An 18,453-nucleotide genomic window follows, 5' to 3' on the forward strand; every position below is an offset into this window, starting at 1 on the left:
GCATTTCATTTGCATCTGATGCTGAACAAAAAACCACTCCCAGTCTGATGCAGTTCTCTGAGAGCAGTAATAATACATTTTCTTTTTGCATGCAATTGACTTTTTATAAGGTTAATTTTCTCAGGGCTAAAATAATAATGCATCATTATGTTTGAGTGTCATCTTTTCTATGATCACAGTGGGTTTGTCTGTAACCTGCCTGTCAGTTCTAAAAGCTAGAATTGACTGGGTCAGATGTCAATCACTGCTTGCCACTGCATTTAATAAGTGTGGTTTTGTATTATTTCACTTGGTCTTATACATTGAATTGTGTTTTAAGATTTTCAGAGATGGGAAAATGAGGCAGAAAGGCAAGGATTTGAGCAAATAGGTGAGGGATATGTGCCTTCTGAATCTCTGACCATCCCCTGGACTGTGCTGGGGTCTCAGCAATGTCAGCCTCAGTGCGGGTGCCCAGCACTTTGGAAAAAGTGTATAATGAGATCAGGCAGAGCTGCAGGATGTTCAGCACTTCTGAAAATGAGGTCACTTAATGAGGTGTCTGTGCTCATTGGAACTTAGCTGTAGGGCACGTTTTTCTCAAGTCACCTTAGCCATAATACTGCACTGTATTCATAGCCCATTAGCAGGATTTCTCACAGCGATCATCTGAAGCAGAAACAGCAGAGACCTTTCTAAAGGAAAACACAGCTTTTGGTAGGGTCACACTGGCTGTGCTCCTTGATGCCTGAGTCTGGGAGACACTGCCTTCCTTGTTTTCCACTTAACTGAACTTTCACTGTTGTTTTACCTTTTCCACCCTTGCCTTGCTGTGTGTCCTTACTGGGCATCCTTGGCAGCTGTGTGTCTGTCTGTCTGGCCCTTCTCTGTTTTTTGTCTCCCCCTGAGCTTCTCGTTGTCCCTTACCACGGTGGCACTGGTAGTTTTCAGTCCTTTCTCTGCTCCCAGTCTCTCTTCTCTCCCTCCATCTAATGGTTCTGTGTCTCCCTCCCATTGTTCCACTGGTTTGTCTTTCTGTCAGTTTAATGACAATCAATTTAAAGCTAATATAGCCAAATCTGAATTTTTTGTCCTTCAGAGGAAACCGTTTCCCATTCCCAGCATTTTCATTCTTGATCATGCTTGGGCCATTTTCTCATCAAGTACATTTAGCATATAATTTGTAATTATTTATTTGTATAGTTATAATCTGTGTTTTCTTCTGATGTATTTCTAAATCAGATATGTTTCTCAGTTCATATTATTGCTCAGATTAATCACCCACCTCTCTCTGAGAACAACAGCAACCTTTTCCACTCTATTCAAAATACAGTTGTTAAGATGATTTGTCTTCCCTTGCACTCATCATGAATCCTTGCACTGATTTATCCCACTACATCCTATAAACATCCAGTTTTTTGTGTTGGCTTTCAGGTCTTTCATGTCTGTATCTGCCCTTTCCTGTTAATCATTCCTTCCTTTGTTTTGTGAAATGCTGACTCTTTTCCCCACCATTGCTTTTTGTCAGCCTCAGAGATCCTCTTGGTCATGTTAGAGAGCTCTTTGCTTTTTTTATTTCTCAAAAATGTAGCACATCACAAGATAGGCTTCCTGTGTGTTCTTCAGACCTACTTGTTTTACATCACTCTTATCAAAGCTGTCTTAGAAACTCCACTAGCATAATTTGCTGTGTCAGTCTATGTTTAAAAGATTTGATTATTGAAAAATGGAATTTTTATGAAGTTTGATTTTTCAGTTAAAATTCAAATTAATTAATTGGGGAAATAGATAATTTATTTTAAATGAGAAGCAGTCATATTCTTGTCATATTTTGAATCCTTAGGGTTCCTTCTCTCCACTGGAAATGGGGGGAAGGAAAAAATTGTTATTTTCTTCTTGGATGTGTTCAGTATTTGTCATCATTAACTTGCTCAATCAGTGATTATGCTCATTTCAGACATTCAGAAGTTAATTCTAAAATCATGCTATTGGGCTCCAGAATAATCAGAGGTTTAAAAAACAATCTGTGATTTTTGAACAAAATTTTCATGCATTGTTTGACACTTTATTCAGATACGCAAGTCGTTTGATCACAAAAGAGCAGAAGTCTTTGAATCTTAGTCACATAATTACAAGAGGTAAGAAAGACCATATTTATCATGGAGTTATCAAAATATTATCAAGTTATCATAAATCTTGTGCAAAAGTAGCAGGAGATCTGACAGTGCTGAATGATGCAGAGTAAATCCAAAGCCTTAGTAAAAATTTAGAGCCGGATCGCATCCAGCATTAAAATTGGTAGGCAATATAAGAAATTATGAACTGTTTTTCTGTGCCTTTCCCAGGAACCAGGCATGAAGGTTGGATCAGTTAAAGCAGAGGTTATGATTTTTTCCACTTTAATGTGAGCAGGAAGCAGGAGCCCCCAAAGCTTTCACATCCCACTGAGTTTTGTGAGAAACTTGGGTGCAAGCTGAGGATTTCCCCACTTTCCAGATCTCCTTGCTTTGAAAAGAGAAGTTAAAGAGAAGGGGGGAAAAGGTGCTGCTTCAATTTACACCTCTTCACTGCAACAGAGTTTCTGTGTTTATCCACCTTTCAGGGCATAATTCTGAGCTTCACTAGCATTGTGAATAAACGTGTCCTGGAAGCTCAGTCTTTTAAAAAAATTCATGGGCACGACATGATCTTTCCAAATACAAGAAGGTCAGCATACAGAAGGCCTTTCTCGAGGGAGGCAATCCAAACCTCTGGGATTTTTACTGGAGTTATGGAGAGACAGTCTGTCTGTGCTGGAATTGATTACTGTCATTGCATGTCAGCTTCTTCTCACGACTCTGCAGTGGAAGGGGGGGAGAGGATCTCATTAAATACATGCAGTGAAGAGTCTGGGGGCCAGGCAGCATGTACCCCTAGCCTCAGGTCTCTCTCCTGCAGCCCTCAGAAGATTTGCAAAATTGATCCAGGGCCATTTGAATAGGGCATAATTGCTCTGAAAGGAATGTTTGCTTGCTCTTCAGTATATCTTGAAATAAGTAATGAGCCCATTCAAAGGTATTGAACTTTTTCTTGGCCTATGCAAAAAACTCCTGGTGTTACTGGTAAACAATCTGTTCTTGGGTTGTTACAGCATGGTGTATGCAAAAGTGGGATTTTATCCTGAGACAGACCTAGTAGGTCTTTCTGGCTAGTCTTCCCTGGTATAGAAATGTAAAAACCAGTACAAAAGGATAATACTTCTAACAGTTAAAGCATTGACCACTTCAGTTAGTTTGCCAATCAACAACCAATTTTCATATAAATGACTTAGACACACTGAAATTCCTCATTTTGCTGTCATGTCTTTACATTTGCATTTTTCTCTGCAGCCCCTGGCTAAAAAGACTCGTCTGAATAAAAGTTTGTGTATGTTGCCATCTTCTAATGATCTGTACATTTTTGTGTTTGACAGTGTATCAATTGCAACAAGAGGCACCACGTCCCAAGAGAATCATCTGTCCTCGGGAGGTCAGTTCTTTTGCTCTACCTTGCTATATCTGATGAATTGTCAGCAGCATATGATCACCAAAACATCTCTTGTGCAGTCTGGGGGTGTTATTTGCTTTAACTTTTCTATGCCATTATTTTATATAATCATTTCCCTTAAGGCTGATTAATTAAAGCTGGATAATATTTGCTAATTAGGAATGGCAGCCTCATTCTACCACTAGAAGCACCTTCATTTGACAAGTACTTACCCATCATTGTTTAGTGTGCTTTTCTGTGTAGTACCTAAAGTTTTGAGTTTCCTTGTCAAAATGAGGGTGTATTTTTCTTCCTGCATCTGCATAATAATGTCTGTGTGATATGTTTCAACATGATACACATAGCTTCAGTTTGTTGAATGCTTCCTGCCAAGTACTATCTTCAGGTTAAAATGCTGAAATGATAGCCAGAGAACTCTGTTCTCTCACAGAGACCTTGAAAATTATAGAATATTTAGAAATCTGCAAGGCTGCAGGTTTAGCTGAGTCATTTTGTCCCCTTGTTTTCTTCTTCTCTATTTATTTCTCCATTTCTACTTGCTTCATTATGTCAGTTCATCACCCTGCGTGGCATAATAGTAACAGAAAACATGTAGGTGTATCTGCTCAATGAAAAAAACTGCAATAGCTTTATCTCCTATAAGGTCAGGGACAAATTTTGTGCAAATAGACATGCAATACTAGCAGTAGAAGTACTAAACACATGAAGTGATTGCACAGGGTGTAAAAGATGATGTGCAGGAAGACAGAAACTGCGGCTCATCAGTGTGATGTTCAGCTGTACTCCTGGGCATCATCCTGAGCTCTGTCCTGCTTCCTACCCTGTGTGCCCATGAAAGCAGAGTCCTAGCACCTCTCAGACATTTACACACTGTCTCAGAACACTTCTCTGTGAGGCAGGAGGTTTTGCAGCACGGCACAGGTACTTGCCTGGGTTCATGAAGAAAATTCATTGCAAACCCAGGAATTGAGTACAGTTTTCCAGAGCCTTAACTAAAAGAGATCAGCATTTTTCTCTCAAATGCCCTCTACTAGTTGCAGGGCAGGGAGAGGCTCTTGGCCTGGAAGTCTTCAAGTCCTGTCAGTTTGGGATGGTCCCAAGACATGCACACAGGATGCTAAGAAGGACAAGCAAACCACGAGAGTGGGTGAACCCTTGTGTCATCCTTTCTCCCTGTCACAGACAAGGCCTGGGGAGCAGAAGTGTGTGCTAGCCCTCTGGGACTTCAGTGCACATGTGCTGACAGGTTTTATCAAGACCTTCCTCTCTGAAATCCTCATGCAAACCAAAGGACACTGAGGCCTCTGTGGCTGGTATTCCTTAAAGAGAAGGACAGTAATGTTTTTACTGAATTAATATCACATAACAAATATCAAACTAGTCATGGTATAGTTAAAAATAAAAAGTTTTTAAGGTAAAAAATTAAAGTAAGCAATTAATTTTCTTCCAGCACAGCTTTAGAGGAGTTCCTTTCTTTTCTTGATATAATAGTTTATCTATTTTACCTATTTATATTGAGACTGCTTTGAGGAAGGACTTGTCTTTAGAAAAGCTGATTAATAAGCACTGAATGCTTAGAAAATCATGTCTACAATATGAACTCATTTTTGTGGAATACAAGTTCATCTGTAAAAGTTTAATCCAAAAGATATTATGCTAACTCAAATTTAAGCATTTTCTATTTTGCCTCCATGAGAGAAAATTTGAATCAAGGTAAAATAGTCAAAGTAATGTAGCAATTGTATTCTTGTTCTAGAAACAAGGTTATATACACAAGGGAAGTGAATGTGCAGCTGTGAGCTCCTTACCAGTGTGCTGTATCTAACTTACTTCTTTGAACTCAAGACCGTGTTATGTACAACAGAAATTATCCTCTTTGCATAATGTTTAAACACCAAACATATTCAGGTCACCTCCAGAGATTTGCAGAAAGAAGCTAAGGTCTCATTACTTAAATAAACACATAATTGACATAGCAGGACATAGCAAAATAAGCAAAATATGTCAGTTTTACATAGTCTGGGTTTGGTTCTAACTAATGAACCATTTTCAGTTGCTTGCTTCATAGACTGCAGAGTCCTATTTTGAGTTGTTTGGAATTTGTCTTAAGTTAGTTAAACAGCTGAAAATACAGAGACTTTGTTTAGGGGTTGGTATATAAAGCAGTATGAATTCCCACAAATATGACCTTTGGTTCTTGTTTCTTGGATTTTGAATGTTTGTTTAGCTCAATTGTGTGTGTTCCGAGCCTGATTGCCAGAAACACAGATTCTCTGACCCAAGAGCCAAAAATCCACCATGACACTGCTGATGTGCATTATTTTTGCATATAGCTGGGGGGGTGGGGCAGATGGGATGTCCTGATACCTAGAAGATGTCAACATACACAAATATGTGGTTCATATTATCAGTTTATGTTATGAAGTAGAACTACACAGTGGTTTTATAGAGCATCACAGATTATTTTAGAGAGGAAATTCAGGACTCTGTTCCTGTGGCACCTATTACCTTTTTCTTAGCATGCAGTCTGTAAGGAGTGGGTTTTGGAGTTGTTTTTTGATCCTAGTTTGATTTCACTTTCATCTGATGATTTTACAGGCTTGCTTCACTAAAGATGGTGTTTTCTTACTACTGAGTTTGCCAGTTACATAGAAAGATTCCAAAATCTAATTTTGTGTTGTTTGTGAAAATATATTAATTGTAAATATGATAGCTATTTAGTACACAACAACATGAAGCTTATCTGGAGAGAAGGTGTCAGCAGGATGTGCGGCTGACAGAGAAGATTTGTCTCTCCATGTGCATTTCATAGGAAGTGGACTTTGCTGAGGGTGTTCCCATGTGTCATTTAGTATTCAAACAAATCTAAAAATTGCAAATTATTTGAAATCCTTCATGCTTGTGGGAAGGTGTCTTTCATAATTGGCAAATTTTACACTGTTTGCAAGGAAAATGAAGCATCTGCTGCAAACCAAATCTGTAGCAACGCATAAACAAGGGCAGGTTGTTTTTTTTTTCTTTCAGCATTTAGCATTTTCATCATTCCTCTATCTTTTCCATTGTCATCTTTCACATTCTCCACATCCATTTGCTCTTCCATCACTTCTCTGTTGCTCCATAGTCACAGAGGTTTCAGCCTCAGATCTCTGCAGTTCTACCACCTAATTTATGCAGATTTCTTGATAAACTATACTGTGGAGACAGAAATCACCTTTCCTGATAGGTACACCACCAGACTGAAAGCTGGGACTGTAAATAAAACATGAACATTTATATCTTTGTGTCTTTGAGCTTCGCTATCATAATTTGCCTTTTCTTCTTTTGGTTGCATAAATATCTTGTCAGCAAAAGCAATGGGAATCATATTGAATGAGCCATTCAGGCTTCAGGTATCCAACATCTTTTAATTAATCACCACTGGCAGCAGACTAGTGTGAATATCCTACCTTCCCAATATCATTGGATTTCTGCCAATATCCTCATTTGTAACCATATTCCTTCCAGCAGTGTTTTAATGATTTAGCTTTTAAATAGAAAAAGTTCCCTTTAAAAGCGCTGTTCAGGTGGAGGAGTAGCTTTTAAATATTGAGTGCTGTGGTGATAGGCACCAAAGAATCCCATCCATGTTGTGAGGAGGTCATATTGTAAAGTGTCTTTTAGGGTTTATTCTACAGAAATGCTTATGAAAAAATTACATTCTCAGAAAATAACTCAAGCTTTCAACTTCTTTGTTTCATTCAAAAAGAACATGTCAAATGATTCTTAATTTTAAGAAATATTTCAGGAGTAGATTATTCAAAGTTAAAATATATTTTTAAGAAATTGTGGCTTCAGAAAAGTAAAAGAATTAAGGAAGGATTTGGATTATTTTTGGTTAAACAAAAGGTGCATTCAAAATTTTTTTCAAAGAGTGAATGAGACTTACTCATGGCTTCTTGGGTTATTTGTGTAGAAATATTCATACCTGTGAATAGTATTCCCATTTTGTTCCAAGAAGTCCTTAATTGCTGATAGCAATTTTTGAGGCTGGTGAATTTGTCTGCATTAGACCTTCCTCATTCCTGACAGTGCCTTGGCCAAGCCAGTGTCAGCAACACTGAGAAACTCATCTAAATTTCCCTAGTGTAGACAAAGCCTTAGAGCCCTAACTTATATTATTGTGTAGAAAAATGTCAGTTAATTGCCTTCCTTGTCATTCTGAATTCCAAATAGGTTGTGTCAGAAGTGAGAGATCATCGTTTCTGCCTTTACAGCATAAAAAATATGGTTTCTTGACTAAAAACAAATAAAATTACAAAAGGGAGACTATTCTCTGGAAAAAAAAAACAGTACTTTTTCTTTTTGCTTAAGTCATTGAAGAGATTAAAATAATGATGGCATATTAGAGTGTACTGTTGAGAGTCTTTAACCATCCAGAGGGTCAGAAACTGTTCTGACTCTCTGGGTATCCATTACCTAGATTTATCAAAACAAGTGTACAAATAGTGGCATTTCATGGGCCATAACTGTTGAAATGGTCACTAGCAGGTCTCTAAATCTGTTGTCCTCTTGTGCATTACTGACTACAATTATACAGGATTATTGAACTTCTCCAAAACTGACCTGCAATTTTGCTCAGTTCTCCCCAAAGTTTCTTCTGAAACATGGGATTCAAGCTGAGAACAATGCAATTAGAAGAGAATCATTTAAACAACTGCAATATTAAAAACACGGGTACTTGTACCAGTCCTTTTTCATATGCAACAATACTTTGTACATTAGGAAAAGTTTGTGATTAGGCAAGCTTGAGCAAGGTTGTTAAAATTCAGCCTTACTAAGATATTGAATCGTTTATCTGAGTGGATAATAAGTATTTAATCCTTGCAAGAAGTCTTCCATGAATTCTCTTATTCTACTCACTTATTGACCTTTACAAGCTGAATATTTCCTCTTTGCCTCTGCCCTCATCTTTCTAAAAACAATTTCTATGCTGTGGTAAAGTACTAGAGAGCTGTAATAGGGCATTGAAATTGGCCATAAAATTGGTGGTAAATAATGGGAGTAAATGGGAATTTTCATGGCACTTGTTCAAATCACTCTACTACAAAAAGTCAGACACTGCCACGAGGTGTCTTTTACTGTCAGTCCTCAGAGCTTATCTGAGATAATTCAGAATATTATATTATCTTTCCCTTAGAAAGAAACCTCGGAACACACACAGTGACACACCAAGAGACCCCATTAGCCAGCAATTAAGTGAAAATGAGCAAAATAGTGCTGAAAACTGTTTGTGTTAATGAAAATGTTTGTACATATAAGAGTTAATGGAGCCTATATTTTCAAATTCTTATAATATTGCTGATGCTTTAATTGCATGTTTATAATCCTCTTTATGATAGCATCAAAGAGGACACAGCAGTAGTCTGTGGGCAAATGAAGCTAAAGTGCAATTCTGAATAGACATTGACAAAAGGAGGAAAGTTCTTCAGCTGAAACTCATAGCAAGGGAGTGGGAAGCCTGGCTGCCCTGGTGGTGGCTGAGAACAGTTGAAGGCCGGGAAGGGTGCTCAGTTTAACTGGTGCAGAGGGCCTGTGGAATGTCAAAATATATTGTATCCAGCATCCCTCTAAACTGGCTACCTGCAGGTATTTCTGAATAAATTTCTAAATAAGAATGTTATTTTTCTGTAGTATCTCCATAGTGAATTTTTCCCCACAGAATGCCTGTGGTTTGCAGCTGAAGGGAAAGAAAGAAGGGGGCTGGAATATTGCTTTCCCAAAATTCCCTTGTATTCATCATATCAGAGAAATTTGCTGGTGCTTTTTTCCAAGGCATTTTAGTGACTGACAGGAAATCTCATCTCTCCTAGAGTCCATGAGCAGTCTCTCTCTGCTGCAGTAGTGAGGTGGTGGAGCACTCAGACGAAGCCACATCATTCTCATTTTAACAGTCCATTGACTACTGAACAGGGAAGAAATCTTCCTAATTATTCTGCAGCCATGATAGTAAATATTTCAGTTAAGTACTTACAGCTAAACAGAACTAGAAGTTTATCTGTTTCACTTGACTTTCCTCAGTTTTCATTTACTAATGGCCTAGGTTATGATTTGCAAATTAGACTAGTGCTCATCTTCATCAGAGGAATACAGTGTGAACCAGCCGGTGCGCTCATTGATCACCGCGAAATGGAAAAGTTAAAACCATCTTTTTGGAAGACATGATGGCAAGCTCTGACTTGTTTGATGAGCACAAACTGTAGGTAGCTGTCTTTATGGACTGATGAACGTGCTAATTATCCCTCTGGGTTTGCTCGAAATCTTTGCAAAGTTTCACGCTCCCTTCCATCACTCCTTGAAAGTGCTTGATATGTGTGTGTGTGTGTTTGTGATTTTTGCTATTCTCATAGATTTTTATTTCCTTTTACATATCCTTTTTACATATCACTCTTTTAAGCTGGTTCTTTTTATTTAGACATGGTGTTGAATATAAGAAGTTTTCAAGCCAAAATAAATGAAAGCCTCTTTCATATCTCAACCTAGATAAAGTTTATCAATAAGCCTACGTGTAGGTGAAAAAGCTATGTGCTTGTACAGGTTTACATACCTGTTCCAATTCAGGCCAGTGTTCCTTGTGCCTGTAGAATGGGGTCTGGCTGTCTCTGCTCTCTGACTTTGTGTCTGGTATCATTTTTCAAGTTCCAAGATGAGGAACTGTCCTGGTTTAACCCCAGCCAGCAGCCAAGACCCATGCAGCCACTCAGTCACTGCCCCACCAGTGAGACTGGGGAGAGATTCATAATAATAAAAAGTAGAAATCTCATGGGTTCAGATAAAGACAGCTTAATAGGGAAAGCAGAAGCTGCACACACAAACAAAGCAAAACAAGGAATTAATTCATAATTTCCCATGGGCAGGCAGATGTTCAGCCATCCTCAGGAGAGCAGGGCTCCATCAGGTGTAACAGCTACTTGGGAAGACAAACACCATCACCCCAAATGTTCCTCCCTACCTCCTTCTTCTCCCCACTTTATGTACTGAGCATGATGTCCCATGGTCTGGAATATCCCTTTGGTCAGCTGGGGTCATTTGTCCAGCTGTGTTTCCTCCCAGTTTCCCATGCACCCCAACCCCTCCCCAGCATGGCAGAACAAAAACCAGAAAAGGCCTTGGCTCTGTGTAAACCCTGCTCAGCAGTAAAAAACAATTCTCTGTGTTATCAAATGCATTTTCATCACACATCCAAAACACAGCCTCACACCAGCCACGGTGAAGAAAATTAATTCCACCCCAGTGAAAACCAGGAACTCAGAGTATTGAGCAACTGATGAATTTGTATTTTCTAATAGGAATAAATATAGAAACTCTGAACATCTCTGTCTTCCTTCCTGTACTTCCTGTACATGTATGTATATAGCTAAGTACAAGAATGATCAAATCACTCAGTCACACACATCTTTTTGGAACTGTGGACTGTCGTGCCATGTGTCATAGGAATGTTTTAGTGCTTCTCAGTTGTTACAGAAGCATCCAGAGCATTGATGTGGCTTACTGCATTTATCTGCTGTTGCTGGGGATATTTTTCTTCCAGTTTAAATGACTCAACAGATCATTCTTAGAAAAAAGGAGCATAGTTTAAATGTCGTATTCAAATTTTTCATCCTGCTTTCAGGGTAACATTGATATTCCTTTTACATTTAATGATGCCCTTACTGAGTGGATGGAAGCTGCACAACAAAAGATGATTCCTGCTTTTGCTGTTGAAATTGTTTGAACCTGACCCTGTGTCCCCTGACTGTTTAGCAGCAGCCTTCTTGATTAAGATTTATTTCATTTTATTTTAGCTCATGTTCAGGGACCATTATTTTCTTTCCTGCATGAGAAAATATTTGGATTTTCTTTTCCTATTCAATCTTGATCTTTTTTGTTGGAGCTGTGTATATATAGAAATATGTTATGGTTTAGTAGCAATAGAGATGTCCAAGTTGGGAGAGATTGTTGTTACCTTCTGGAGTTTATAGTGTTTCGTCTGGTGTATTGATTATTGTCTGCTGGTCAGCTTGTTCAAGGTCACAGAAGATCACTCAAACCTGAGTTAGAAATGCCATTAGAAAAGATGGCTTAAAGCAGCTCTTTGGAAAATTTGGTACAAGCAAGTAAGTAAACAATTGCTTTAAATTATTTGAACATAATTTGTCTTTAAAATTGGTAGAAATATCCTTGACTGAGTGGAAATCATAAGTGCTACGGTAACAATCACATCTGTGGAGCTTCCTGTGATTCTTTGCTGTGTGTTATCCTTCTGCAAAAGAATCATTATGCATTTTGCCTTCTCTGTAGGTTGCAGCATGCCATCAGAGCAGAGATGTGCAGCTTTGAACAGCAGTTAATAAAAGCATTCTTTGTGCTCTTTACTATTGTCTTTTATTATTTTGCATTCTTTCTAGGGGGTAAGAACATCCTCCCTTCTCCCTGGCACTGTAAAATTTTCCACAGAATTATTTTGTTAGAAGATACTAAACACAATTTGGCACTTTATTATGACGATGGATTTAAACTGGCTTCTGTTATTTAGTTAAGTGGTGACAAGTTTATCACTTGAAGGCTTAGCTTTCTCCTCCAGAACAGTTCTCTTGGTGCCTTCTCGGTGCTTCCTTCCCTCCTGAGAGCTCCACAGGGGTGGGCAGAGTGTTATTATTGTTTTAGATGTGATTTTTACAGCCTGTTCAAGTCTGCTCCTTGCTTCTCCCCATCTCCTGAGAGCAGTCCAGGCAGAGGTGTGGAATTGGCTGGGCTGTGCTATCTTGGGGCCAGAAGAAACTCAAGGAGTTGTCATTCCTGGGTCAAGAAGATATATTTGCATATCCATTTCTTAAAGCCTTGAAAAATGCTTCTTGAGGATTCTTGACTGCCTCTACTTGTTTAGTTAATGTTAAATTATTTTTAACATTTTTCTAAGTTATCTCTTCTTTTTTAGCAGTTTAAGCCTCTTCTTGTCACATCTAGCCAACACAGAGACAACAAATCTATTTCCTCTGGAAAGCAGCCTTCTTTATACCTTTCTGCAACAGCCTCTCTCTATCTTCTGTTCTTTAGGCCAGTCTTTCTTCATGTCTTTTCACAGCTGTTACATTCCTGCTCACTCCGTTTGTTTGCTCCAGACCTTCCTGAGATGTGGTGTCGAACCCACAGTCAGTATTCCATTTGGAGACTTTCTGAGTGGACATCACAAGGAGAGGATTGTTCTAAGGTGTCTTGTCAGCTGCATTCTTGAGTTTGTACCTCAGTATGGCATCCTGGGTTTGGCAGTTTTTGCTACAGACAGCATCCAGTGATTCAAGTTAATCTATTGATCTCTAACGATGGCAGGATCCCTTTCTGCAGAGATCTGTCTGTCATTGGCCCTCTGGTGTTTTGAATGGATTTGACATCTTGCTCCCAGCGCTTTCCTGGAGGCACTGTAATCCTTTGCTGTCTCGTGGCTAAATGTGCACCCTTCAAGTGGCCACGACGCTGGTGGCTCTGTGACTGACTGATGAAAGGAGATGCACACTTCCAAACCATTCCTGTCACCTTTCTCTCTGCACAGCTTCTGGCACATGGGCAGTGCAGGTGGAATGTGTTCTGAGGCCTTGGGCATTGCTGGTTTCTTTCTGAGGAACGGCTTTGCTCCTCCATCACCACACAATCACAGTACAGGAATGTACTCAGGAGGTTACATGTGACAGTGACTGAAAATCTAAAGGAAGAAAACCATCTTTTCTTTTTGTAGGGGCATTTTAAGTTCCACAACTTGGCTGGGGACTAGAGATGTTGTATTGCTGCTATTCCTACTGACAAAATTTGCAACAGACTTTGTGGTGTGAAACATTTTACAAAACCCAGAGTTGTTTCTCTTTGAAAACACTGGTGCCAGAAAGCCTGATAAGGTAATAAAGAGAAAAATAGTTAAAAGGTAAAACAAAAAAGGAACATGCTATTTCCCTTCCAAAAGAATATTTTCTCAAATTGCTTAAGAATCATTGGTGTGAAATAATTTGTCCTATTTGGAGAGAATTTTAGGCATCCTAATTGATCTAAGGAGAATTTTTCTCCTTAAAAATGTGGAGGCAAAAAAAAGGTTTTATAGGAGTAACGAAATACAGCATAGTTTTCCTTCATTCCATTTAATAGAGGCTTGCAATTTCCCTTAATCCATTTTGGTTGTTGATTGTAGGTATAAAGTTTGCAGTGGGCTTATGATAAATCTGCCAAAAGCGGAACAATACAGACAATAAACTCCTTTTCTTTACAGTCTGTTTTTTACTGGGCTTGTCTTGAAAGCTTCTCTTCCAACCCTTCTATTTCTCTTTATGTCAAACTGAGCTGAAAAACGTATTTATATCCAGTCAACCAGAGTTACTGAAAAATAATTAGGATTGTTCCAAACAGAAAATATATCAGATTAAACTTCCTTTGGGAAAATGCCTCACTGCCTGCGCTGAGTAAACACACCAACATCATTAACTCATGGATCTTGTTTCCCTGTTCTTTCTATATTTTGAAGAACAGAGAACCAGGTGCAGCCACCCACCTTATTGTTTCTTTCTGAAACAATATTTATATTCTCATCATGGATGTATTAAGGTAGTGGCTGAAATGGGTCCACAATGCTACACTGTGCTGTCCCTTCAGGCTTAGAGAATTGCTGTCCTAGGGGGATTTCTAAACTTTCATTCCAGCATTTCTAGATTTCAGCTCTGGCCACTGGATAAGGAAATATATCTTGTGCAATGAAGCTGAAGAGAAATTAAATTTTTCTGAAATTAGGGTTATTTTATTTTCTGTGGTAGTACTTAGGCAGAAAGAATTCTTCAGGGTATCTTGAACTCTTCAGTGCAGCATGGCTCGGATGTCAGGGCTTGCAATGAAAATCTGACACATCAGGGGATGCTCACCTCCTGCCTGCATGATTCCCATGTTTTGTGATGAGTTATTTTGCAGAGTGGTGTGGGATTTTAATACAATAATCTGTACATTACTGGGAATAGGTCATGCTAGGGCTAAACCATCCTGGCCAGAAGAGGAGCCACAAATCTCAGTGCGTTGAAATTCAGTAAACATTGAAATTATGTAAACATACTATATTGATTAGCTCAGATAGCTAGTTCATTTTAAGAAGGCTTGTTTTCTTCTCAGTGTTGACATCAAATCCAAGTACAACCTTGAAGGATATGGTGTAACATGGTAAAAATTATGTAAAACTAGACTGTGAACAATAAGGGGTTTTGGGGGGTTGGGGAGAGGCAATCAGGTTTGGCAGGCTGGCAGTCAAGGCTGTAGTATGCAGAATCTCTCAAACACGAGCTTCCAAAGGCTTTTGTAGAGTGCCAGGAGAGCTGTGCAGGGTTTCATTTCTCTTTGAGCATGCATCAAGATTAGATGTCATTGAATGTTGCTAGCTTTGTAAGATTACTGGATTAGTAGTGATTTAGGTTGTTTTACCATACATCTTATTTCCTGATCAATGTGACAGGAGTTTTAAACAATTTTGGCATTCACTGGTTTTTCGCAATTTATACAACTATGAATTTCATTAGTGATTTTCAGCATATTCCCCATGGCTTCTGGAACAACAGCCAGAAATGCCTACTCTGGAAGAACATTTTTGGTTTGAAATTGGCAATAATGCCTTTTTTCAAGCCAAAAAATTATCATCTCACTTTTGAATTGAAAGCTGCCGCATACTTTTAGTGGAGAGGGAGAAACCATGTAATTTATCTTCTGTATGGGGGAAGTAAAAGCAAGCTGTGATGCTCTTCAAGGCAAAATATGTTTTCACTAGTGAAGAGCTGTAGTTTGCCTTATGCAATTTTCCTCATTTTTGTACTTTGTTTTTGTCTGTTAGCGTAAGGATCCATAAATTACTCAGACCTTCTGATCTCTCCCCTTGCTCCCTGTCTGGGGAGTTAAGCATTAGACCCAACTGGTTGTCTAGGAAAGGTGGCTCTTTTTCCAGCAAGAAAATTGTCAGGACTGTACTGAAAGTGACGTAAGTGTTCTTGATGGGCATTATCTATGCAACAAAACCCTAAGTGTGTGTGTGTTCTCAGAATAGGGCTGATTGTTCTGAGCTCCTATCACAGGAAATAGTCACTTCCCCACCTGTGGATTTTCTGCTTTCTGCTGCTGAGAGTTCTTTCAGGTGGATCTGCTTGACTTTGTGTGTGCAAACCCATTTATAACAGGAGGGAGAAGCTAATCCCAACTGAATTTCAGTCACCTTTGCCTTCTGGAATATATAGAATTTCCCTTGAAGTTTTTACAGAGTCTGCAGTCAGCACAAAACAGAGCTACTGGCTCCTTTGATATTTTTAAGCCTCTGCTTCATCAGTTGTGCAGGCTTTTGGTTTATTTCCAAGTTCAGTCCAATGCTCTGGTTTTGATGTAGAGATCCTGATGTTATTTTTGATCTTTTATCTTGCTTTAACTTTGTTTCCTTGTGTTTGTTCCTAGTCATAAATTTGGTTAGGACAGAAATTGTTATTTCAGGGCAAAGGCTGCAGTAAGCACAAGAGGGGATTTTTAGATTCTGAGGCACCAGGATGGTCTGACAGATCAGGAGCTTCATTTCAGGAAATACTACAGTATCTTTCCTGTCTAAAGCCAAATACTGAGGTTGTGGTCATTTTAGACGTGTGAATGCTAAAGGATGTTTTGGAATTAAGGTTTCTGTTCTATGGAATAGGAGGAAGAAGAGAGAAGTAGAGACACTTTGTGTGGATTTTCAGTAGAGCAAATCTTTTCGCTCATGAACAGCAGGAAAAGAGGAAATCACATTATCCAGGATGGTTCAGTTAGTTGCTAGTCAACTGATGAAAATTTCACAGAAAAGTTTGTATTTTTGCATAAATAGTGTCAGAAGGATGAAAAAAAATGTGCCTTTCTTGGTTCAAAGAGTTATTTCCAGATTGCTTTTATACTTCATATTTATATATTGTTACATATATGGGGGAACCTGTGCTTAAAGCTAATTTTGAAGGTGTGTCCAAGTAACTTTCCTTTTTCTGAGTGAAAGTGTTGGGGTTTGTTCTGCATATAAGTGTAATCAAGGTAAATCAGTATTTTTTAATAGAAGCAGATTCTGACTACTAAATGAAACTCATGCTTTATTTCTTTTGTCTAAGTAAATTTCACTAATTTTCAGTGTACTGAGTAGCCTTTGTTTCCATGAAAGAGAAGATTGCATGTGGTGGTCTTACATAACCTAGCTTCTGATACCCAATTTTTAATTGAGTTGCCAGCTAAATCTATGCTTTCAAGGGTTATTAAGGTCTGTAAGGATGACAGGAAGGCTGCACAGTTCCAAGATAATACAGTCATATAATGCTGTTGAAGATGAACATATTAACAACCTCCTTTCAGAGGTAATACATCTTTTGTTGATATTATTTTTTTACTTAAAAATAGAAAGCTAAATTGAATTAATGCACTTTCTTCTCCAAGTTCCCGTATATGCACATAGAAACACAGCACCTGCACTTGGCAATTCCTTTGATTTTGCTCTCCCTTCAGTTCTGTGTATTCTTTTCTCTCTTATTCCTGCCCCTCCGAGCTCAGAAATGTTTGTATCAAGGTATTATTCCTGGGCAGGAGTTCCAAGGCTATGATACTGCTGTTGTTAATGGCGTGCCAGAAAAGAAATGCCGAGCTGGGGAAGAAGCACAGTAAGGACTTGATTGAACTCCCATAGGGCTTCCATTGAAGATTCTCATTATCTTGTACAGACTTTTGTTCATCTTGTGCTGTGTTGTAGCCCTAGTGACTGCAGGGTAGAAAGTCAGCTGCTTCTCTTCTGTGCTTGGCGTGTAGAATCAAAAATGTGACACGCATTTGCTATTCAGAAAAAAAAAAAAAAAAAGTAAAAAGAAAACCTTTGCCAATTTAAAGTTTTTATGAGCGAAATAATAAGAATTCATGAAAACATGAACAAGAGCACTTGTTTCCAGTCAGAAAAATTGAAGGAAAATCATTAAATGGGTTTTATGCTAAAGAATGGAGCCCTCTTGAAACCACAGTTTGTCATACGCGTGTTAGCATATGTGAAGCAGTAATTCCACCGATTCTCCATCTTCATGGAGATATACGGAGCTCAGATAATCTTCTTCAATAATTTGGACACTTTACGTGTGTGTTAGAGGAAGTTCTGTCTCTCTTCCTGATGAAAGCACAGCCTGAAGCTGCAGCCCGGCGAAATGGCACTATTGGTATGCTCTGTGGCTGGCGAGGGAGCGGCTCTCCCTGCAGACACCCGGGTGCGGATGCGTTAATGATGCCCGGGCGTTAATGACGGTCGGGCGTTAATGATCCCAGGCCGGGCCGCGCTAATTGGGGCGCCCCGGGAGCGGCCCCGCGCCAACAAGGCTGGGCCGGCGGCGCCCCCTGCCGGCCGCACCGGGAATGGCACCGGGAATGGCAGTGGGAATGGCACCCGGAGCGGCACCGGGAATGGCACTGGGAATGGCAGTGGGAATGGCACCAGGAGCAGCACCGGGAATGGCAGTGGGAATGGCACCCGGAGCGGCACCGGGAATGGCACTGGGAATGGCAGTGGGAATGGCACCAGGAGCAGCACCGGGAATGGCGCTGGGAATGGCACTGGGAATGGCACCAGGAGCAGCACCGGGAATGGCACCAGGAGCGGCACTGGGAACGGCACCGGGAATGGCACCTGGAGGAGCACCGGGAATGGCAGCAGGAGAGGCACTGGGAATGGCACCGGGAATGGCACCAGGAGCGGCACCGGGAGTGGCACCGGGAATGGCACTGAGAATGGCACCGGGAGCGGCACTGGGAATGGCACTGGGAATGGCACTGGGAATGGCACCAGGAGCGGCACTAGGAATGGCACCAGGAGCAGCACCGGGAATAGCAATAGGAGCAGGACCGGGAATGGCACCAAAAATGGCACCAGGAGCGGCACCGGGAATGGCA

General features: G+C 39.8%; 1 protein-coding gene across 1 annotated transcript in view; it reads left to right on the forward strand.

Annotated features, from left to right (window-relative positions):
* The window catches only part of CHN2 (chimerin 2), a 158,963-nt gene that overhangs the window by 70,072 nt on the left and 70,438 nt on the right, over positions 1 to 18,453 (forward strand). Inside the window, exon 3 of the mRNA XM_058026149.1 lies at positions 3,431 to 3,486. Coding sequence (XP_057882132.1) covers positions 3,431 to 3,486 — 56 coding nt within the window. The remainder of the gene's footprint in view (positions 1 to 3,430; positions 3,487 to 18,453) is intronic.

Source organism: Melospiza georgiana, chromosome 1 (assembly GCF_028018845.1).
Source record: "Melospiza georgiana isolate bMelGeo1 chromosome 1, bMelGeo1.pri, whole genome shotgun sequence".
Taxonomy (NCBI): Eukaryota; Metazoa; Chordata; class Aves; order Passeriformes; family Passerellidae; genus Melospiza; species Melospiza georgiana.